The sequence below is a fragment of the Ceratotherium simum genome, chromosome 26 (assembly GCF_057802395.1).
Source record: "Ceratotherium simum simum isolate JZ-2026a chromosome 26, ASM5780239v1, whole genome shotgun sequence".
Classification (NCBI taxonomy): Eukaryota; Metazoa; Chordata; class Mammalia; order Perissodactyla; family Rhinocerotidae; genus Ceratotherium; species Ceratotherium simum.
The window spans coordinates 44,045,602-44,066,964 of NC_141925.1; the positions used below are offsets into that span (position 1 = coordinate 44,045,602).

Sequence of the window (21,363 nt, forward strand, 5' to 3'; positions counted from 1 at the left end):
TCATAGCTGCACATCCTTCTAGTTGCTGTATGTGGGACTCGGCTTCAGGATGGACGGAGAAGTGGTGCCTCGATGCGCACCCGGGATCCGAACCCGGGCCACCAGCATCGCAGCGCGCGCACTTAACCACCAAGCCACAGGGCCGGCCCTTATGATCGCTATTTTGAATTGTCTGTTGTTTAGGTATAAATTTCTGTGCTGTCAGTATTGATTTCTGGGTGCTTGTCATTTTCTTTCAGGTCTGGAGATTTGATGTATTTTTGCCTTGTGCCTGCTGAAGTTGGCTTGTTTTTCCTCATCCTAACAATATCTGGTTGCAGTTTCTAGCTGCCGCCACTGGGTAGGGATCAAGGGCTGTGTAATCTGAGCCCACTGTGATCTGCAAGTGGAGCGCTCTGGCTGACTGGCTGAGCTGGTGCTCCAGGCGTGTGGGGGGCGGGGAGGCACTCTCCCTTTTGCCTGCCAGATCTGGGGGGGGGCTTCTTGCTTTTTCCTTGCTGTCTGCTCTCCTGGGGTGCTCAGATGTTGAAGGCACCCCGACTACAGCTCCGACTCCTCCGTGTGGGAGTTTCCCACAGGCTGAGAACTTGGAGAGCTATGGTGTCCCCACAGAGGGCTGCCCTGCCCCCCCCTCTCTGGGAGTGACATGGTCCTGGAGTATCCAATAGGATGCCGAGGGGAGGATTTCTCCTTATCTCTCCCCACTTCCTCCAGGGGCTCCAGCACGTCCACTCTCAGATGTGCAGCTGCGTGGGTCTCTCAGACGTCGTTTTGTGTTACGTGTGTGTGCTGTGTTGGTATGTGAATGTCCTTTTTGTTGTGTCTTATCTGGGGGTAAGTTTGCGGGAAAGCTCACTCCACCATGATGCTGACGTCTATTTCAGGCTCTTTTTTTTTTTTAACCTGCCTTTCTTTGATTATGAAAGAGGGAATTTGGAATTTGAAGATACAGATTGTAGTTGCTTATTATAAAATTAACTATTATATGACCTTAGCAAGACAACTAACCTTTCTGGGTTTAGCTTCTCATTTATCAAACAATGGAACAAAGAGTTTGCACTGAAATATCTTGAATTTTCTTCTTGATCTAAGATTGTATGTTATTAAGATTGAAATGGGAAGACATTTGTTGAAAATAACAAAATATGGTAACACAAAGAAATAGGGCATGAGTGTAATAAAAAACCAAAATCAGTCTGATCTGAAGCTTAATTTGAAGAAGAAATATGTTGAAAATGTGGGGGATCAAAATTGGCCACCCCAAAATGTGTCTCTTTGCCTTATTATTATGTTTGCTGAGGAAGATTACCCCTGAGCTAACATCTCTGCCAGTCTTCCTCTATTTTGTATGTGGGTTGCCACCAGAGCATGGCTGCTGATGAGTGGTGTAGGTCTGTACCTGGGAACCAAACTCAGGCTACCAAAGCAGAGCCCGCCAAACTTAACGACTGCTTAACCACTAGGCCGCAGGCTGGCCACTGCTTTGATTATTTTTAAGAACAGAAGACTCTGAAAGGAACTTTGACCTTCCTGCTAACAGCCTAAAAGAATTTAAGATAGAAGGCCTGTTCCAGGAAGGAGCTAATACCATTAAATAACTATAGTATAATGAAAATATGTGTGATCAAAAGGACACCAATAAGCCCATTTTTATGAAAGTTCTATCTCTTGGGCCACATTCTCTATAGATGGCCCAGCAAACAGTTGTCTAACAAATATTTGCGTTTCCATCTCCATGTGAATTGCCTTCCTCCCCTTTGAAGGCCCAAACCACTACCCGCAACATCCTCCTTTGTCTTTAGCTGAAGATGGCATTTAAGGTGGTGGCTCTGGCCAGTCTGACGAGTTACTCAGTTTTCCTCGGTTTCTTTCATGTATACATGCTATTAAACTTGATTTGATTTTCTCCTGTTATTCTGTCTCATGTCAATTTAATTCTTAGACCAGCCAGAAGGACCTAGAGGGTAGAGGAATTGTCTTCCTCCCCTACAAAAATTTAGTAATATTTTAGAGATCAGCCCAATCAAAAATATTAAGGACCTCAGTTTTTCTGTTAGAGGGATGATGGCCTGTGTGAAAATCTTCAAGAGCTCTCTTTGACTCACTATAAAGTATTCTTTTATTATTTTGCTGTTTTGCATTAACAGCAAGGATCAATAAATTAAAAGCAGAAGTATGGTCAAATGCAAACATTTATATGGAATTAATTATTGGCTTATTTTGGGGAAGATCAGAATCAGAACAGTAAGGACACAGATAAACCTAATCCCTGAAATGGATCTCCAGCAAGAAACACAAGATGACTTTAAAGAATGGCTGGAGTCTGTTTTCAGAGAGATAAAGAAGGCATCACATCTATTAAACAATAGCCGACCAGGGTAGAAGATAAAGAAATGGAACAGCAACAGGCCAATTAAGTTCATCTTTGAAACTCATAAAGGAGAGTTAAAATCAAATCAGGGAAACAAAAGATGAAGTCAAGAAACATTCAGAATTGGAAGAATTAAAGAAATTGTAAAGGGAAAGAAGACACAGCAGACTCAGGTAGCTATTATTTTTTGTGTGCCTGGGAGGCTTTCTCATCCTTTTTCTCCTGATGACAGTGTCCTGGTTGCCTTTTGAGTAACTGCCTACCTTCCTGTTCCATGTGGTTATAGCTAGACTGCTAATCACGGTGTATCCCAGGTAGTCATGTTTTGACTAGCCGTAGCAGTGGGGCTTGGGATAGGCTCGTGACACAGACACCCAGAACTTTTGTGCAAAATCTAGTAGGAAGATACTATAGTCTGTTGCACAGGGATCACAGTACAGGTGTGTGGTAAGTTTCGAGATGCATGTGGCTGTTGTCTCTGTCTTAGGGAGGAAACCTATCTGCTCAAGGAGAAGTGAGGCCTGCAGGGAGGGAGTAGAGAGAACTCTAATGACATGTCTCCTGTTGTTGGATCTAGCTGTGTGTGGAGTCAGTGCAACCTTTAGGCTGAATAATTAAATAAAACAATAGAAATTCTCTTGTTTACTTGAGTTGGTTTGCATTGGGGATTTGTAACCTCACAATCTTAAGATTAGTTGTGACCAATTCATAAATTGTTTTTGAGAATAAAGAATATTAGAAGGTGTGGTTCCCAGAGTTGGTGGGATTAATAAGAATGTTCTAAAATTATAAAACAAAACTTTAGTAAAACTACTGAAAAGTTGATAAGAGGAATTTTGAAGGGCTAATATGAAAAGACTGATATTAAAAGGAAAATGGGAACTGAGTTAATAGAAGTGGGAATCACTTTTGCCCTGAGGGCATTTGCCAATTTCACCATAGGAAGTTGAGTTTTGAAAACCTTATTGAATGAGAGGCTCAGAAATCAAATTTCGTGAGAGGCACGAATTCAGGGGTCAAGTAGGAGACCCTTCCCCTCAATAAGCTGAGACCTCGAATTAGTAAAGGTGATTGAGAAGTAAACCACCCTGCATCCCTATTTCTGGTCTGAGTTAACATCTCCTGGGTGATCCGAGGAACTGGAAGCCTTGAACTTGGATTATGGTGACTCCAGGCAGGTCGTGTTCCCAGACACCTGGAAGAATCTGCCTTCATCCTAGGCCTCAAATTTAAAATAATTTTATAATCTAAAGTGACCAACCAACACACAATACAAGATAATAAGGCATACGTGGGAATAAGTGCCACGAGTGTGAGTACGAACCACCAGAAACCACAGAACACACTCGCAAAGTCTTGAGATTTTTGAGTTACCAGAGATTATAAAACAACTACCCTTATTATGAGTAAAGAAATATGTCAAGCTTGAAAATCTTTAGGGAGTAGGAAACTATAAAATGTGTGTAGCAACAAGTAGAAATTCTAGAAGTGAAAATTATAAACAAAATCAAAAACCCGATGGGGGGTTTTAACAATGGAATAAGCACAGGTGAAGAAAGAATTAGTGAAATGGAACATAAGTCAGGAGAAATAGAGTTTCATTCAGAGAGGAAAAGTGAGAAAAATGCAGAAGAGGGTAAGAGATTTAAGGACTAACAGACATTTAATCTGAGTCTCAGTAGGATAGGAGATAGAGAATGGGGCAGAGACCATACCTGAAGAGGTAATAGCTGAGAATTTGCCACAGCTGAAGGATGCCACTCCTTAGTCAAGAAGCCCGGTGAAGGACACATATACTGAATAAAAAGAAATCTGTATCTGGACACTTAGTAAAACTGTAGAAAACCAAAGACAAAACATCTTAAAAACAGCAGAGTGGGGACGGGGATTACCTCTAAGAGAGACTCCAGATGACTTATGAACAGCAACAGTGGAAGCCAAAATATAAGGAAGCCAAAAGATAATGAAAGAACCTCAGTGTGCTGAAAGAAAATAATTGTCAAACTAGATTTCTATTCCAGTGAAAGCATCTTTCAAGAATAAAGAATTTTTTTTTGGTGAGGAAGATTAGCCCCCAGCTGACATCTGTTGCCGATCCTCCTCTTTTTGCTAAGGAAGATTGGCCCTGGGCTAACATCCGTGCCCATCTTCCTCTGCTTTGTATGGGACGCTGCCACAGCATGGCCTGATGAGCGTTGCGTAGGTCTGTGCCTGGGATCTGAACCTGTGAACCCCGGGCCACTGAAGCAGAGTGCATGAACCCAATTGCTGTGCCACTGGGCCAGTCCCAAGAATGAAGAATTTTTAGCAAACAAAAACAGTTTGCTATGAGAAAGAAATTCTCAGGAATTAACTTCAAGCAGAAGGAGTGAGCAAAGAATGTCATCAATATGTGATTAAATCAAAATGAAAATTAAATTATTGGAAACAAAAACAATATTATATTTAAAAATATAGAATTGAAATACACATACACAAAAGTTTTATAATTAAGGAGGTAAATTCACACAACAATTATTGGTACTAAAAGAACAAACTGGGATTGAAAATTATTGACAATTTATGCAAATATGTAGAGTCATCTTCAGGTATCAGTTTAATAATCGGCATAGGACCTAAGTAGATGATAAGTCACCCAAGAAGAAATACAAATAATAAAACTTATGAGAAGTGTTCCTAAATTTAGTAAGGAAAAAAATTCAACTATTTTAGTAGTAATGAGGTATTCACAGTGATTAGCTTGTAGCCCTCCAAAATGTTGGTGAGACTGATGAATTTAGCATAGTTAAACATTTCTGGTAGCAACGTAAAAATTTTGGCATTATGTATTGAGAGCTATAAAGATGTTCATGCTATTTACATATTTCATTATTAAGAATTTTAAAATATGGAAATAAAAATGCAAAAGCCGATTTTAGAAGATCTGCAAAGAAATTGTATGATTCCATTTTAATGGTCTATTATGCAGCTATTTAAATGATAACTTGTTCTATAAAAATATGTAATATGGCAAGTGGATGATGCTAGTTGATCATTGAGGCAAGGTCACTTTACTGATAGTGGGTCAGGCTCTTTGGAATTTTACTTCTTTATCCTGAGAATCTGTGTTTCTGATGTCTCTTATGCATTTTAACTTGAGCATATCATAAAACTGTACTTCTCTCTTCCTCTTATGTTCATTTTCTCAGGGAAGCTACCTTGCTACTCTCTTTTAGGGGCTACTCTTGCGCAAGGAATCCTTGGAGATTGGCAGTGAAGAATGCTCACATGGAGTTGGGATGGAACTTTGTATCCTGGCTCATGTTCCCTCAAGTTTTCTTTTCCCTTGGTTAACTCATTCTTTTACTACAACTACCACCATGGTGGCTCAAGAGGTCATGAGAATTTAAATAAGTTTACTCAACATAGTTTAATCTATAGCAGTATAGTTTTTGTATGGATGAAAATGTTCTTTATCTGTGATCTTCAGTACAGCAGCCACTTGCTACGTGTGGCTGCTGAGCGCTTGAAATATGGCTAATGCTACTGAGGAACTGAATTTTTAATTTTAATTAATCTTAATTTAAATTTAAATAGCTACGTCTTGCTTTTGGCTATCATGTTGGCTGGCATGTCTCTAGAGGGATACTCTCCAGGTTGTTCCTTGACTGCTGGTTTTCTGCCTTGGGTGATTGCCTTCTTCCTTCTAAAGAAGGATTGTCTTCTTCCTTCTTCCTTTGCTCCTCACACTACTCGTCCTTTACCAGGACAGCATCAGAGATACACAGTGGGGGAGGAAGTACATTAATTACAAATCCAGAAATCTGAAGTCATTTTCATATCTAACATTGGGCTTACCCTCTGAATTGTGTCACTTCAGTTTTTCTTTCTTTTGTGTGTTTAAAAAGATTCGGAGTGGGGCCGGCCCCCGTGGCTTAGCGGTTAAGTGCACGCGCTCCGCTACTGGCGGCCCCGGGTTCGGATCCCGGGCGCGCACTGACGCACCGTTTCTCCGGCCATATGGAGGCTGCGTCCCACATACAGCAACTAGAAGGTTGTGCAGCTATGACATACAACTATCTACTGGGGCTTTGGGGAGAAAAAAAAAGGAGGAAGATTGGCAATAGATGTTAGCTCAGAGCTGATCTTCCTCACACACAAAAAAAGATTTGGAGGGATCCATCCTTTTTGTATTTACTGTTTTATGGAGCACACGATCATTTTGGTTATTTTCCTTTTTGTTCAAAAGAACGATTACTAATGAAGTTAAGAAGTACAAATCGTGCCTATTTTTATTCCTTATGGGTGCAGAGCTAACTGTCCCGTAGTAGTTGCTTCACATTTTTGGTTTCATGGCTTATTATTGGGAGATTTCTGAGTTTCGACATGATAGATATGACGGATCATATCCTGGTGATTTTTTTTTTGTTAATTTTTAGTGATACACACACACACACACACACACACACCTGTTTAAATTAAACCAGAAAAAAGACTGCCTGAGTCCTGCTGCAGTGGCGTATGGAACACTCTCCTTTAAAGGTCTTGTCTCTAGGCTCCCCAGATGCTTCCATTTTGCTCTTTTGCTCTTACTCTTTCTCCCTCACAGGGTTGTTGTGAATATGAAAAAGATGACCAATAAAGCATGACAGGTATATTCAATAGATGTTTATTTCTTTTTTGTTTATCCCACTGTTATTATTTTTATTTTTTTTTTTTGAGGAAGATCAGCCCTGAGCTAACATCTGTCAATCCTCTTCTTTTATGCTGAGGAAGACTGGCCCTGGGCTAACATCTGTGCCCATCTTCCTCCACTTTATATGGGACCCCGCCACAGCATGGCTTGATAAGTGGTGCATAGGTCCTCGCCCAGAATACGAACCTGTGAACCCCCGGGCCACTGAAGTGGAGTGTGTGAACTTCACTGCTATGCCACCGGGCCGCTCTTATTTTAAAATGAGAGGGCTCATGAAAGGTCAGGGGTGAAAGGAACCTTCATAGGAAGTGGTTGATTTAGTGTCTCTGTTCATAGAAGAAGAGCTTGGTACAGCCCACTGGGCTCATAGGGCTGGTTAGTGGTCTGAGGAACCTGCCACTGGGCTTTCCTGGCTGTGTGTTCTCTTGGAGACCAGTGCCTCATGCCTCATGCTCCATAAGCTTGCGTCACCACCTGGCCTGGTGTGTCCTCTGGTGTTGGTCTTAATGCTACTGGGTGATGGCAGTTTCTTTCTGGGAAAGGGAGGAGAGAGAGGCAGCGGTTAGTGGTGGAGTGAGGGCTGCAGGGAATGTTCCACAAATAGTCTTGACTAAAGATTATCTATGGAAATGACCTCTTGAGACGAGCAAAGAAGGGTTCAGTGAATTTGTTAATGCAGATGCCCCATTTCTAGAGAGCAGGAAGCCCCAAAGAAAATGCATGCTTCCCCATCAAGTCTGACTGGACTTGGTCACCTCCAAGGTTCTTTCCATTGAAAAGTGCTATGATGCCTCCTCCTGAAAAGCCTGCTAATGAGATAGGAACTCGCATCGCCTCTGACACCCCCATGAGCTGATGGTGTGGCATCGCTCCCATTTCTTAACACACGTTGCGAGTGAATCACGTCATAGCAGATTTATGCAGTTTAAGGTGAGAAGCGGAAACTGCAGTGGGCTGAAAATTGTCCTGGTGTATGTTCTGGCCCTGATAGTGGCTATATCACCTTCACAAATCATTGCATTTGTAAAACAAGAACACGTGTCCTTTTTCTCTTGCTGAAGAATTAAAGGAAAAGTGAGATTATTAAGAAATAGTGTGAACTTTCAGAAATAATGACAGTATATTCTAAGTGAGCATTCTGATAATGGGAAAATAATATGCCTTTGTTGTCCATTTTGAGTGAGCCACATTTTATTTTGTTTGTTTATTTATTTATTTATTTATTTTTTGTGTGTGTGAGGAGATCAGCCCTGTGCTAACTTCTGCCAATCCTCCTCTTTTTGCTGAGGAAGACTGGCCCTGGGCTAACGTCCGTGCCCATCTTCCTCCACTTTATACGGGACGCCCCCACAGCATGGCCTGACAAGCGGCGTGTAGCTGCGCGCCCGGGATCCGAAGCGGCGACCCCTGGGCCACCGCAGCGGAGCGCGCGCACGTAACTGCTTGCGCCACTGGGCACGGCCCCAGAGTGAGCCACATTTTAATATAAATTTACCTAAATATTTATTCAAGGGAAAAGAATGGGACCTAGGCTGTTACGGAAAATAATTTCTGTGCTCTAACCATTCTCCTGCTTGATATTCCTTTTTCTGTCTCCGTTCAGAGTAGAGATCTTGTTTTGGGAAACAAAATTGCTTCTGTTTGTTCACAGATGTGGTGATAAGTGTCAATTGTTTTTATTACTGTTTTTCATTATAAAGTTTTATTTCCGGGGCTGCCCGGTGGTGTAGTTAGTGGTTAAGTGGACGTGCTCCGCTATGCGGCCTGGGTTTGGATCCTGGTCGCGCATCAAGGCACCGCTTCTCCGGCCACGCTGAGGCCATGTCCCACATACAGCAACTAGAAGGATGTGCAGCTATGACATACAACTATCTACTGGGGCTTTGCGGAACAACAAGGACGAGGATTGGCAATAGATGTTAGCTCAGAGCCGGTCTTCTTCAACAAAAGAGGGAGGATTAGCATGGTTGTTTGCTCAGGGCTGATCTTCCTTACCAAAAAAAAAAAAAAAAAAGTTTTATTTCCTAGATACATATACTTCTGTACTTATTGATGCCCAAATCTAGCCTAGCAGTTAATTCATGTGGTAACAGATGGTGGGGCTAGATCAGTTTTTAATAATAGGGAAATAGATCATCCTCTTTAATAATAGAGAAAAGATTTACGTGCATTTTTAGCCAAAAACTATTTTCATGCTAACAACTCAGCATGTTCTTTGGAATATTGGGACTTCAGTTAAGGCATATCCAGGTGTCTTCAGTAAATTAATTTATATACATAGATGTATTTGTAGAATTCCATGCTTCCAGTACATAATTGTTTAGTCATCCTTTCGTAGTAAGTTCATTTGATTATTGGATCTACCACTAAAACTAGAAATAATTCAACTAAATTGAAAGGGATAATTTTTAACAGGCATCTAATTTTCATACTGTTCATAGAAAAACAATTTTTTTTAGTATTAGAATTTTTAAAAATTTGCTTTAGATTTTGGCTTCTTAGAGTGTCTTTATGTGGTATACTTTTGCTTTTTAATTTTGATAAAATTTACCATTTTTAACTACTTTTAAGTGTATAGTTCCCTGGCATTACGTACATTCACATTGTTATGCGACATCACCACTCTCTATCTCCAGAACTTTTTTATCATGCCAAACTAAAACTCTGTACACATTAAACACTAACTCCCCATGACTCCCTCTTCCTAGTCCCTGGTAACCACCATTCTACTTTCTGTCTCTATGAATTTGATATTATAGGTATCTTGTGTGACTGGAATCACACAATATTTGTCCTTTTGTGTCTGGGTTATTTCCCTTAGAATAATATTTTCAAGGTTCATCCATGTTGTAATATGTATCAGAACTTCATTACTTTTTAAGGCTGAATTATATTCCATTGTATGTTATCTATCACATTTTGTTTATCTGTTCATCTGACAATGGATATTTTGGTGTTTCCACCTTTTGGCTACTGTGAATAATGCTACTATGAACCTGGGTATACAAGTATCTGTTTGAGAGCCTGCTTTTAGTTCTTTTGGGTATATATCCAGAAGTAGAATTGCTGCTAAATGGTAATTCCATTTAATTTTTTTTAAGAACTGCCAAACTATTTTCTACAGTGGAGGCACCATTTTACATCCCTAACAGCAGTGCACAAGGGTTCCAGTTTCTCCACATCCCTGCCAACACTTACTATTTAATCTTTGTGTTGTATTTTTATAGTGCTTGAAATTCACTGAGGCTCTTTGCTGATACCAAAGTATCAGAAAATGTTTTCTAAAGAGAATAATATGCTGTATTGTAAAGGAACTTAGATGGTTTTTGTCCTGCAACCTGTTTCCTTCCTATAAGAAAGAGGGAGTCCCCCCCACCCCCAGCCTTGGTCTGATTTACCTGCTCTTTTCCATCATCAGTGTGTGCATGGGAGAAAGGGGACTTTCCATGGATTTCTATGTTAAACTATGAAAAACTGGCACTGGGCTGTGAAGTGCATCACCTCTTCCTCTCACTTGGGAGCCATTTTAACTGGTTCTGGGTGACATCTGAATTTATTTTGTGGGGGGGTGATGCTGACCAAATTTTATGGAAATAAAACTAGATGGAAAGTTAAAGGATAGATTTTCTTATACGAATTTTCAGCAAATAGAACACTTGGTTTCTGAGCCTTATTTTTTCTCTAATGCGAGAAAACTGTAAATTAGGCAGTCTGTGGAGGACCCTTACAGCTCTAAACTTATGTTTAGAAGGACGTTGTGGATTCCTGCCACTCACTTTCTTATGACTTCTCTTTCCTAGGGATCATGGCCCAAGTAGCAATGTCTACCCTGCCTGTCGAAGATGAGGAGTCCTCGGAGAGCAGGATGGTGGTGACGTTCCTGATGTCTGCTCTTGAGTCCATGGTGAGATGGTTTTACAGTTCTATAAAATGTGTCATAGTTAGATGGGATTGGGCTCGTGGATGAGACTGATTTATTTTTTGTAAAACATATATTTTTTAGTTGTTTTTTTTTGTTGCTGAAGGAGATTTGCCTTCTATGTTGTACGTGGGTCGCCACCATGTTATGGCCACCGATGAGTGGTATAGGTCCATGCCTGGGAACTGAACCCGGGCTGCCGAAGCAGAGCGCACCAAGCTTAACTACTAGGCCACTAGGGCAGGCCTGTTTTTTAGTTTTAATAAGAATAGTTGTTTTGGGGCCGGCCCCGTGGCTTAGTGGTTAAGTGCGTGCGCTCTGCTACTGGCGGCCGGGGTTTGGATCCTGGGCATGCACCAACGCACCGCTTCTACAGCCATGCTGAGGTCGCATCCCACATACAGCAACTAGAAGGATGTGCAGCTATGACGTACAACTATCTACTGCGGCTTTGGGGAAAAAAAGGAGGAGGATTGGCAATAGATGTTAGCTGAGAGCCGGTCTTCCTCAGCAAAAAGAGGAGGATTAGGATGGATGTTAGCTCAGGGCTGATCTTCCTCACAAAAACATAAAATAAAAAAATAAAAAGAATAGTTGTTTTGCTTGAATAATAGTTGTGAATTGAAGCCTTTCAAATCAAATTTTATTACCATGTTTCAGAATCTTCTTAACTGATCTAAATGTTTAATTTTTTTACCTACCAATATCTTAGACAATCCCTTGTTTTGCAGGCGTTAACTTTGAATTTATGTGTAATAATTGAAGTTACTCAGAATGAATTTGTGTATCGTAGTGTGGTGCTGATGTTTTATTGTATCTACATAAAGAACATCACCAGAATTTTGGGCTCTAAGAGCATATTCACTATTTTGTGTCTATATTTTATTGTGCTGTGCATTCACAGTAGTCCTTACTCTTCCACCTTTTACTAAATACGTAATGTGTTAGCTCTTTATTTTTAAAAAACCTATATTGCATACATAATTATAGAGAAATATTAAGTATTATTCTTTTGCTATAATTTGTGTTACTGTGATGATAGTAATACAATTTGCTTATCATATTTTTATGGATACATAGCTGGAAACATAAGTATTTGAGCTTATAGATTTAAAAAGCATCAGGGCTAGCCCCGTGGCTTAGCAGTTAAGTGCGCCCACTCTGCTGCTGGCAGCCCGGGATCAGATCCCAGGCGCGCGCTGACGCGCTGCTTGTCCGGCCATTCTGGGGCCGCGTCCCACATGCAGCAACTAGAAGGATGTGCAGCTATGACATGTGGCTATCTACTGGGGCTTTGGGGGGAAAAAACATAAATAAATAAAATCTTTAAAAAGAAAAAATTGTTTAAAAAAAAGCATCAGACTGGGGCCGACCTGGTGGCGCAAGTGGTTAAGTGCGGGCGCTCTGCTGCAGTGGCCTAGGGTTCACCGGTTTGGATCTTGGGCACGCACTGACGCACTGCTTGTCAAACCATGCTGTGGCGGCATCCCATATAAAGTGGAGGAAGATGGACACGGATGTTAGCCCAGAGCCTATCTTCCTCAGCAAAAAGAGGAGGATTGGCAGATGTTAGCTCAGGGCCGATCTTCCTCACCAAAAAAAAAAAAAAAAAAAAAAGCCTCAGACTTAACTATTTTCTGACACACTGGTATTAAATATTCTAAGGAGGAGGCTATATATTTCCTGTCTTAAGTGTTGACTAGTATTACATAGTTTTTAGCCTCACAGGTCTCAGTATGACATTGTAGATTCTTTTTTGTTTTCCCCGTAGGGCATTTTTTTTTTTCTTTTTCCTACTATTTATGAATTTAAAAAATTATCTCTTTAAAGAAATAAATTTTAGCATGGTCAGTGGCTATATATTGTTATTTTCCAAATGTCACTTATTTCAGCCTTGTAGTGGCTGTAATGTTAAATGATAATTGAGAGATTAAATCCTACTGTTGATACTAAAATAATTTTCTTTCATACCATTCTCTATGTAGAATAACATAGGGTCACTTAGGACCCATTCTCTTCCTTAGTGTGTCTGTATAGTTTTCTCATCTTTAGCAAAGTCACTTCATTATTCTCAGCTTTTATTTCCTCCTCACCAGCAGGAGTAAGGATGTCTCTCCTTATGTTCCTGGTTGTGTATTAGGAAGTATAATTATAGGTGTATAGGTCGGCTTCATCCTTCCCTTGACCCATAGATTTCTTTGATTTAATCTTTGGACAGTATGTGACTCTTACTTTGCTGTTTTATAAATACTGCCTTTGGTGACAGGATTGTCCAACTAAGAGCAAGAATGCACCCTCATTTATCACAAGGTAAGTAAATAATAGTTCCTTACAGGTGAGCAGCCACAGTAGTTCTCATACAAATATGATGTAATAGAATTATAGCACAGTATCATGCTTCATTCTGGGAACATTTTGTTGGCTGACCTGTAGGCCAGAAGTTCTCTCCTGTGGCTTTAGTATAGTTCAAGAGATTTCTGATCATTGCAGGAGGTATAAAATTATTTTTTCGAGATAACGTTATAAAGCAGATTATACAAGTAATTTCCGTTTAAGAAATTAGAGGATAATTATTGTACAGATCAAAAACAAATAGAGGAAAGCTGTAGTTTTCAACAAATGATAGTAGGCTATTTGGCAAAAAAAAAACACAAAACCTTTTAAATCTTTATCACGTGCCAAGTTAAATGCTAGATGAGTAAAAATAAAAAATGGTTATGTTAAGACAAATTTAAAAAACCAGAAGAAAATATATGTAATTATGCATTTAATTCCATAAACAGCTTTTCTGTGCCTAAAGTCAGTGTGGTACTTTTATGCATCAATAGGGAAACACACTACTAACAGAGCAGAAAAATAAACAAAGTATGTTCTCATTTCCAGAAAATTATCTAAGGTACAATACTCTTTAATTTTAATACCAATCAGTGGATTATTGATTTTACTAAGGTACCCTTTAAAAATGTTTCTGGATGGGCTGGCCCAGTGGCATAGTGATTAAGTTCATGTGCTCTGCTGTGGCGGCCTGGGGTTCTCAGGTTCGGATCCTGGGTGCGTGCACTGATGCACCGCTTGTCAAGCCATGCTGTGGCGGCGTCCTATATAAAGTAGAGGAAGATAGGCATGGATGTTAGCCCAGGGCCAATCTTCTTCAGCAAACAAGAGAAATTTTCTGGAAAAGTTACACGGTAACATTTGCTAGGATATTGTGAGTTAGTTCCTCTAGAATTGCAGGTGGGAGTATAATCTGATAGAACCTTCTTTTTTTTTTTTTTTTTTTTTAAAGATTTTATTTATTTATTTTTTCCCCCCAAAGCCCCAGTAGATAGTTGTATGTCATAGCTGCACATCCTTCTAGTTGCTCTATGTGGGACTCGGCCTCAGGATGGACGGAGAAGTGGTGCCTCGGTGCGCGCCCGGGATCTGAACCCGGGCCACCAGCATCGGAGCACGTGCACTTAACCACCAAGCCACGGGGCCGGCCCTGATAGAACCTTCTTAGAAAGCAATTTGCAGTAGGTTTTGAGAACTTGGGAAGTATTTACTTTCAGAATCAGTTTTTTGACTTTGTTGTTTACTTCTCTGACTCTTTTCTGAGAAAGGTACATGTAAATATTTTGTTCCCAGATTATTATTTCCATGTTATTTTTAGGAGTGACAGTTGGAATCACCAACATTTTCAATAATGTTAACACTAAATGAATTATTGTATATTTATAAAATGGAATATCATGTAGTACTCTATTAAGATTTTAAAGAATATTTAATCTCATAGGATTATACTTAGTACAAGTCAGAACTAGTAAAAGTATCTCACCTAAATGTGATTCTGGTTGTCTGTGTACGGAGATGCTTCTGGAGGTGGGATGATGTAGCGGATGTTTTGGTTTGGCGTCCAGACCTCCGTTTTGGACTGATGGCACTAGTGCCCCCTGCTGCTGTGAGTGGTGGAGGCTCCCTTGTCCAGGGTCACTCCCCTTCCTTGAGGAGGGTCACTCGGCCCCTGGCTCCCCTGTTGTAGCTACGGCAGTGTTCGCCTTGCCCTCTGCCGAGTCCTGCTCCCCTCACACCTCACAGCTCTTGTTACTGAGAGGACTCTGCAGGAGGCCTGTGTGCAAATCTGAGTCTGTTGCTTGGGAATTTGACCTATAACAGATTACAAGCGATTTATGCTTTTTTTCCCCTTATGAATTCTGTGTTTTCTTTTGTTTAAAATCAGGGTTAAAAACTCTTTAGAAAGAGAGATGCCTTAAAAGAAATGAGGCCTCTCTTTTGTATATGGTAACTTAAGGCAAGAAGCTAGGAACATCACCTGATTCCAGATTATGTGTTACGACAGTTTAAGTGATTATCTTATTCATCCAGTAGAAATGGTGCTTTTAAACATCTGTGTATAACATTATAACATAAGAGTTGCTGTTTGTATTTCAGTGTAAAGAACTGGCCAAGTCCAAGGCAGAAGTGGCCTGCATCGCAGTGTATGAGACAGACGTGTTTGTCGTTGGGACTGAGCGAGGACGTGCTTTTGTCAACACCAGGAAGGATTTTCAGAAGGACTTCGTAAAATACTGTAGGTATTGTATTTTTGTCTTTTGTATTTCATAAATATTAAATCTAAATATTTATGGATAATGCATATCCTACTTTCTTCTAAAGCAGAATGAGATTTATACTAAAACAAGACTTTCTGGAATGTCCATGGAGAGACATTTCAAAATGCTCAAAATGAATCACTGACATAGTGTTATATATAAGGATAAATACTGAAGAGTTTAAGAAAAATGGTAAATATTTATTGTACTGTGCTTCTTGCTTGTCGTTACTCTGGATTGGTGGAATGCATTAGAGAGAAGGTAGAGAAATTTTGAATTGATTAGAAGTTCTTATTCAGATAAGCAGTTGTTTTCTTGATAGATATTTGATGTGTTGAAAACAAGTCTTTTTCTGTGTATAAAATTTGTGTAAGCATGATGCAGAGGTAAACAGGTCTCCCTGACTCTGTCAGTGGAATCAACTTGGCAGAGTCCTCAGTGACTTTTGTGATCCTCCAAGCAGGACTTCATCCAAGTGGCGAACTTATTTGACACTGGAGCAAACGTAGTAGAGAGAGTTACTGTATGGGTGTCCATACCTATGGCCTTTCACAGTTGCATAGTGTTTGCATCTGTTTTTTTTTTTTTTTAAACTTTTATTTATTTATTTTCCCCCCAAAGCCCCAGTAGATAGTTGTATGTCATAGCTGCACAGCCTTCTAGTTGCTGTATGTGGGACTCGGCCCCAGCATGGCCGGAGAAGCAGTGTGTCGGTGTGCGCCCAGGATCCAAACCCGGGCCGCCATCAGTGGAGCACGTGCACCCAACCACTAAGCCACGGGGCCGGCCCTGCATCTGTGTTTAACCTAACACTGTCCATAGGTTTTGTATTAACTCAGTGATAAAGCATTTTCTTAAACATGGAAAGAGAACAAATAAGGTAGGGATATCTATAGGCATATAATACATATGTCTTTAAGATCCAAACTTAAATTTCCATTATCAGGTTAGATCCAATTCATGATAAATCGGGCAGATCATGGGTGAGTAAAAATAGTGTTTTAAATTCCTTAATTTCAATTCTCAATTGTATTTTTAGTCCTTTTAAAAAAACATCTTCTCCCCTTCACTGTAGGCCTCTCCCTCCAGGTATAATCTTTTAAGCTTTATGGTAGTAATCTGTTTAAAAAATTTTTTTTTTTTTTTGTGAGGAAGATCAGCCCTGAGCTAACATCTGCCAATCGTCCTCTTTTTTTTGCTGAGGAAGTCTGGCCCTGGGCTAACATCCGTGCCCATCTTCCTCCACTTTATGTGGGTTGCTGCCACAGCATGGCTTGGCAAGCGGTGTGTCAGTGCGTGCCGGGATTTGAACCCCGGGCTGCCGCAGCGGAGCACGTGCACTTAACCACTACACCACCGGGCTGGTCCCCTGTTTAAAATTTTTAAAAAATTATTTCTTATCATTTTGAGATTTTGTGTATTTAATTTTATACTAATAATGTTTTGATTATGTGTATTCCAGTTGCCATCTGTCCTATGAATACTGTAATCCCATTGGCAGCTGTGTTTATATTTCCCTTCCCTGTACTGCCTTGCTTATGTGGTTCTTCAAAGGTTAGAAGTAAGCATTAGGGGAATTGTCCTCAGTTGCAAATTGTAGTCCCTGCCTGTTAGTTTCTTTCTGTTACCAATAATTTGATGCCATGGAGAATAGTCTTTGGATGTAATTCTTAAGTACCTAATATTTATTTCTCTCAATTATTTTGTAGATAAGGATCAGTAATGGTCTTCTGAAACCAAATCAATAGGTTTATGAGTCAGTTTTAGAAATTCTTGGGGAGGGGCCGGCCCCATGGCTTAGCGGTTAAGTACGTGCGCTCCGCTACTGGTGGCCGGGTTCGGATCCCAGGTGTGCACTGACACACGGCTTGTCCGGCCATGCTGAGGCGGCATCCCACATACAGCAACTAGACGCATGTGCAACTATGACATACAACTATCTATTGGGGCTTTTGGGAGAAAGGGGTGAAAAAAAGGAGGAGGATTGGCAATAGATGTTAGCTCAGGGCTGATCTTCCTCAAAAAAAAAAAAAAAGGGAGAATTCTGAGCTGTTTTTCAGGGTTCAGCAAAGCACTATCCGATAGAAATATAATGTGAATCACTCATGTAATTTAAAATTTTGTAGTTATGACATTAATAAAAAGTAAGGATAAAAAAGTGAAATTCATTTTAGTAGTTATATTTTAACCTGATATATCAAAAGCAGTATCATTTAACAATTAGCGTAAAAAATGATCAGTGGGATATTTTGCATACTGTTTTTTCTACTAAGTCTTCAAAATCCAGTGTGTGTTGGAAACTTAGAACACACCTTAATTTGGACTACTTGCGCTTCAAGTGCACAGTAGCCGTAGGTGTCTGTTGGATGTGGTCTTGGACTTTGCGAGTCTGCAATGCTTTTTTGCGATGATAATCTTCCCATATCTAAGTTTGATGCTGATAAATTTCTCTTAAGGTATCTTTTCTTTTTAAAGAACCGGTAGCTAATTTGTTGTTTGTAGACATTTTAGCTTAAAGCTACACTTAGATCAGAGATGATCACCATTTCTTATTTCCGTTCAAGTCATTTATGTCTTTTAGGTGTTCTTTCTCCTCCCTTTCCTTTCTGTCTTTATGTAAAAAATCATAAATGTTAGAGTATAGGAAAAAATATTCTTACTAAAAGCCAAATATTAAGATAATGGATATGGGCCTTTTATATCATTAATTATTTTACAGGTGTTGAAGAAGAAGAAAAGGCTGCAGAGATGCATAAAATGAAATCTACATCCCAGGCGAATCGGATGAGTGTAGATGCTGTAGAGATTGAAACACTCAGAAAAACAGTTGAAGACTATTTCTGCTTTTGCTATGGTAGGGTGGTGTACTTGAGTCTTCTGAAGGGTAGATTACATTGATGTGACAATCATACAGCATGCCTTCAGAAATTGAACAGATTAATTTCCAAATACTGGGTTACCATTAGGAACTACCTTACTTTTTATTTCCAGTTTGAAGGAACCCAGAAACAAATGTAGCTATTAGAGGGTTTTTTGTTTTTTAATAGCAGTTTTAGGTTCACAGCAAAATTAAGGTAGAGATTTCCCTTATACTCCTTGCCCCCACACACATATAGATCCCCCACATCAACATCCCCTACCAGAGAACCTACATTCACACATCATAATCACCCAAGAGAGCTGTTTATTTTTGACAGGCATGCTGATCTTGCCAGTTTCCCTGAAAACAACCTTTTGTTAATCCAATTACATGGTAAACAAAGCTCTTTTAAGAAAAACAGTCAAAGGGGTAGGATATAGGTTACACTATGAGGTTGTAGGTAAAATTAGCTCTGGGGTATGGGGTTTCTAGCGTCTGTGGGCTCACTGCCTGATACACACAGACAGGCTGACAGAATACAAGCATTTATGAATGTAGGTGTGTTTCTCTAATAAGTTTTCAATGAGAGCATTAGCCAAAAGTTGCCTTGATATTTTATGGTAACAGCTGGATTTGTTGGGCTTTCATGTTCTGAGGCTGAATTATATACGAAAGATTGTGTTATGCCAGGGAGACCATCGTAAAGATACAGAATAGTGCAAGAAATCAGCCATTGTTCCTTTCCTCTTGTGTGGGTTTTAGTAAATATTTTATGTACTTTTCCTTGTGGCCCTTGGATTTCAGGTTCAGAGCTTCTGCTGACACGGAACTGGGACCTTGTAGTGTTTCAAAGCAGTTTAAAATCAGATACTACAGAAAGGCATGAATGCCATTTATTGAGCCGTGGTGAACTAATGATGGGCTTTTAATCTTACCGTTTAATGATATTTATCCTCTGTCCACCTTATCCCTGTCCCTCACCCCCAGGGAAAGCTTTAGGCAAATCAACAGTGGTACCTGTTCCATATGAGAAGATGCTACGAGATCAGTCGGCTGTGGTAGTGCAGGGGCTTCCGGAAGGAGTTGCCTTTAAACATCCTGAGAACTATGATCTTGCAACCCTGAAATGGATTTTGGAGAACAAAGCAGGGATTTCATTTATCATTAAGAGGTGAAGTACTTTCTCCCTTGCCCATGAATAGTTTATTCATGTAAAGTTAAATATTCAGCTTATTTTATTTTATTTTTTTTCTGGTACAAAGGCCTATTTTTATTTTTATTTTTATTTATTTATTTATTTTTATTTATTTATTTATTTTTAATTTTTTGTTTATTGCAGTAACATTGGTTTATAACATTGTAAAAATTTCAGGTGTACATCATTGTACTTCTATTTCTGCATGGACTACATCATGTTCACCACCAAAATACTAATTACAACCCATCAGCACACACATGTACTGAATTATCCCTTTCACCCTCCTCCCTCCCCCCTTCCCCTCTGGTAACCACCAATCCACTCTCTGTCCCTATGTGTTTGTTTATTGTTATTATTATCTACTACTTAATGAAGGAAATCATATGGTATTTGACCTTCTCCCTCTGACTTATTTCACTTTGCATTATACCCTCAATGTCCATCCATGTTGTCACAAATGGATGGATTTCATCGTTTCTTATCAGCTTATTTTAATATACTCAAAAATTTTTCATTAAATTATTATCGAGGTCACATTGATTTATAACATAAATTTCAGGGGTATACTATTTATTTTGACTTCTGTATAGACTGCACCATGTTCTTCAATTCTTGTTTTCTGTAGAAGTCATTGAAATGTATGCTTTATAATAATTTTGTGTATTCATGTATAGTTTTTTGTTTTGTTTTAATGCAGACCTTTCCTAGAGCCAAAGAAGCACCTAGGTAAGTGATTGTTTTGCTTTACATGGTAGCTGGATGGGTTCCTAAACTTGTGCCAAGTTTAATTTTAATGATTGCTGTTTTGTTTTTTTTTTGAGACTATAATGTAAGACATTTTGGTGTAGGCTGTTACGACATTTATATAAACCAATGAAAAGTCATTGAGCTGAAAAAGTAGAGAATTGTTTCTTTGTTTTCAGCTCTGCTACTTGCTTTATGATTTATTCAAGGTTTTATGTTTGCAATATATAAGATCATATACTGGCTCTGCCCTCATTTCCCATAATTATAAGTATGATTTAATTTACCGAGTGTTCATTGAACAGGCACAGAATTATTGGCACAAGATTGGGTGGGGAGGAGATACACAACTATGTATAAACATTAAAGCTTTTGAGTGCTGGTAGTCTAATGGAAGAGAGAAAAAATCCATAAAGTCTCCACAGAAACAGCATAATGTACATGCTGTAGGAATGGTTAAAGTACTATGGAAGTTCGTTGGAGGAAGGATTCGTTTATAGCCCAGGATGGCTTTCATGAGGAGAGGACATTAAGATGAGCCATTGAAGAATGAGGTGGATTTCAACAGGACTTCATTTTGGAAAGTTGAGCCATTCCATTTGAAGGGAAAAGCGATAATTAGAAGACTGGTACCCTTTAGAGCCAGGTTTATTTGAGACTTTTGAAAGTAAATAACCAGTTATCATTGGCAATCTCTTAACCAGTGTGAGGATGAAAGGACAAAGTAATACATACACACCTAAACATATTTTCTGTTAAATAACCTTTGTTCTCACCATGATGAAAAGATTAATTTTTTTAGAAGCTTTCTTGAAGTATAATTGACATGCCATAAAATTCACCTGTTTTAAGTATTTAATTCAGTGATCTTTGGTAAATTTATAGTTTAAAAAGTTTACAGAGTTTTACAACCATTGTCACAATCTAATTTTAAAATATTATCATCATCCTTATCTCTGTTGTTTCATGAATGTTATATAAATGAAATATGCAGTATATATCCT

The 21,363-nt window shown here is 39.4% G+C and overlaps 1 protein-coding gene across 9 annotated transcripts in view; it reads left to right on the forward strand.

Annotated features, from left to right (window-relative positions):
• The window catches only part of GTF2I (general transcription factor IIi), a 123,434-nt gene that overhangs the window by 12,163 nt on the left and 89,908 nt on the right, over positions 1-21,363 (forward strand). For all 9 annotated transcript variants that reach the window (XM_087417779.1, XM_004442101.3, XM_087417781.1 and 6 more), the window contains 5 exons: positions 10,847-10,950; positions 15,397-15,535; positions 18,277-18,411; positions 19,405-19,588; positions 20,313-20,341. In XM_087417779.1, coding sequence (XP_087273905.1) covers positions 10,852-10,950; positions 15,397-15,535; positions 18,277-18,411; positions 19,405-19,588; positions 20,313-20,341 — 586 coding nt within the window. In that variant the 5' untranslated portion in view covers positions 10,847-10,851. The remainder of the gene's footprint in view (positions 1-10,846; positions 10,951-15,396; positions 15,536-18,276; positions 18,412-19,404; positions 19,589-20,312; positions 20,342-21,363) is intronic.